The following is a 1342-nucleotide window of genomic DNA, read 5'->3' on the forward strand; positions in this document are numbered from 1 at the left end:
CCTTTCCTCCTCGCGATGCGGCTCGCATCAGATCAGACCATCTTTTAAAAACATTAACTGTGGTGTATACTTTTTATCATAACTTCGGGTCTACTTGGCCTAACAACACGATTTAAAAGTCTCTATTTTTCACTCGAGAGTCTCAGAGAGGGAGGGCGGATGTTTACAGTTTTTTTCTTCCTGAACTTTATTTAGCGTTGACAACACTCTGCAGGTGACGTAAACGGATCCGCGACACAGCGAGGGACGTGTAAATCGTGCGACACAACAAATCAATAATGAAATTTGTTGCCAACACTTTTAATAATCAATTTTATGGATTCGTTGTTGCAGCCCTACACCTCACCTGACCCTACTCTGAACCATGTTCATCAGAACTCTTATCTCCTGACAGGACTCTGAGGCGACCCATGTCCAGGCCAGGACTTCAAGTCTGGGACRAGCTGCTGAACAACAGAAGCTGATGGCTCACACACACTCACTTCCTGTCCTGCACACAGGTACAGACCCGTCAGAACCCTGCACCTCTGCTCCCTCACCTGTCAGACAGCCACAGACAGCTGGGCGCTCTCCGGACCACCCTCTGACACRCACGCAGCCCGCTCACACAGGTCCTCAGCCCAGCTCGGCCCTCCAGCTGTCTGAGAGCCACTCAGCCTGCGACTGGCTTCACAGCAGCCTCAGCTCCTCCCTGGACCTCCCCCTCAGCCTTAAAGCCACCATGAGAGAGGTTTTCAACAAGAGGGCTTGGAGGTCCTCATCTCCCTCAGCTTCTTCCTTCTCAGAAACAATGGACCACAGCTGGCAGGGGCTCAGCGCCACAGAGACCAGCACAGTTTCTGACCTGTCCTTCAACCCTCTGACCTACATGGTGGACAAACAGAACGATGGAGAACTCAGCACGGAGGCTCTCGCAGAGCAGGAAGCAGAYGACGAGCAGCAGAGAGAGAACATGACGGGGTCTGTGAGCACYGTGGTGGGTCAGCAGGAGGACCCTGATGTCACCTCACTGGAAGGGATGCTGAARTTTGTAAACCAGACTCTAGCCATGCAGGAGGATCCTTCTGTGTGGAGCTCCACAGAGAGAGTCCAGACCTGACAGGTTCTGCACTGCAGGTAGAACCACTCCTCTGAGCTGACCCACCAACAAACACTGACTGACAACAGGTTCAAAACAGGTTCTGAACATGTTAGAACAGGTTCTGAACATGTCAGAACAGGTTCTGAATGTGTTAGAACAGGTTCAAAACAGGTTCTGAATGTGTTAGAACAGGTTCAAAACAGGTTCTGAATGTGTTAGAACAGGTTCAAAACAGGTTCTGAATGTGTTAGAACAGGTTCA

At 50.6% G+C, this 1342-nt stretch overlaps 1 protein-coding gene across 1 annotated transcript in view; it reads left to right on the top strand.

The window, feature by feature from the left end:
* The window catches only part of ccdc18 (coiled-coil domain containing 18), a gene marked incomplete in the record, with an annotated part of 39205 nt that overhangs the window by 31844 nt on the left and 6019 nt on the right, over window positions 1-1342 (top strand). The window contains 1 exon segment of the mRNA XM_014025349.1: window positions 395-1241. Within this exon segment, the coding sequence (XP_013880803.1) occupies window positions 395-1099 (705 nt within the window).

Source organism: Austrofundulus limnaeus, unplaced genomic scaffold (genome assembly GCF_001266775.1).
Source record: "Austrofundulus limnaeus strain Quisiro unplaced genomic scaffold, Austrofundulus_limnaeus-1.0 Scaffold470, whole genome shotgun sequence".
Taxonomy (NCBI): Eukaryota; Metazoa; Chordata; class Actinopteri; order Cyprinodontiformes; family Rivulidae; genus Austrofundulus; species Austrofundulus limnaeus.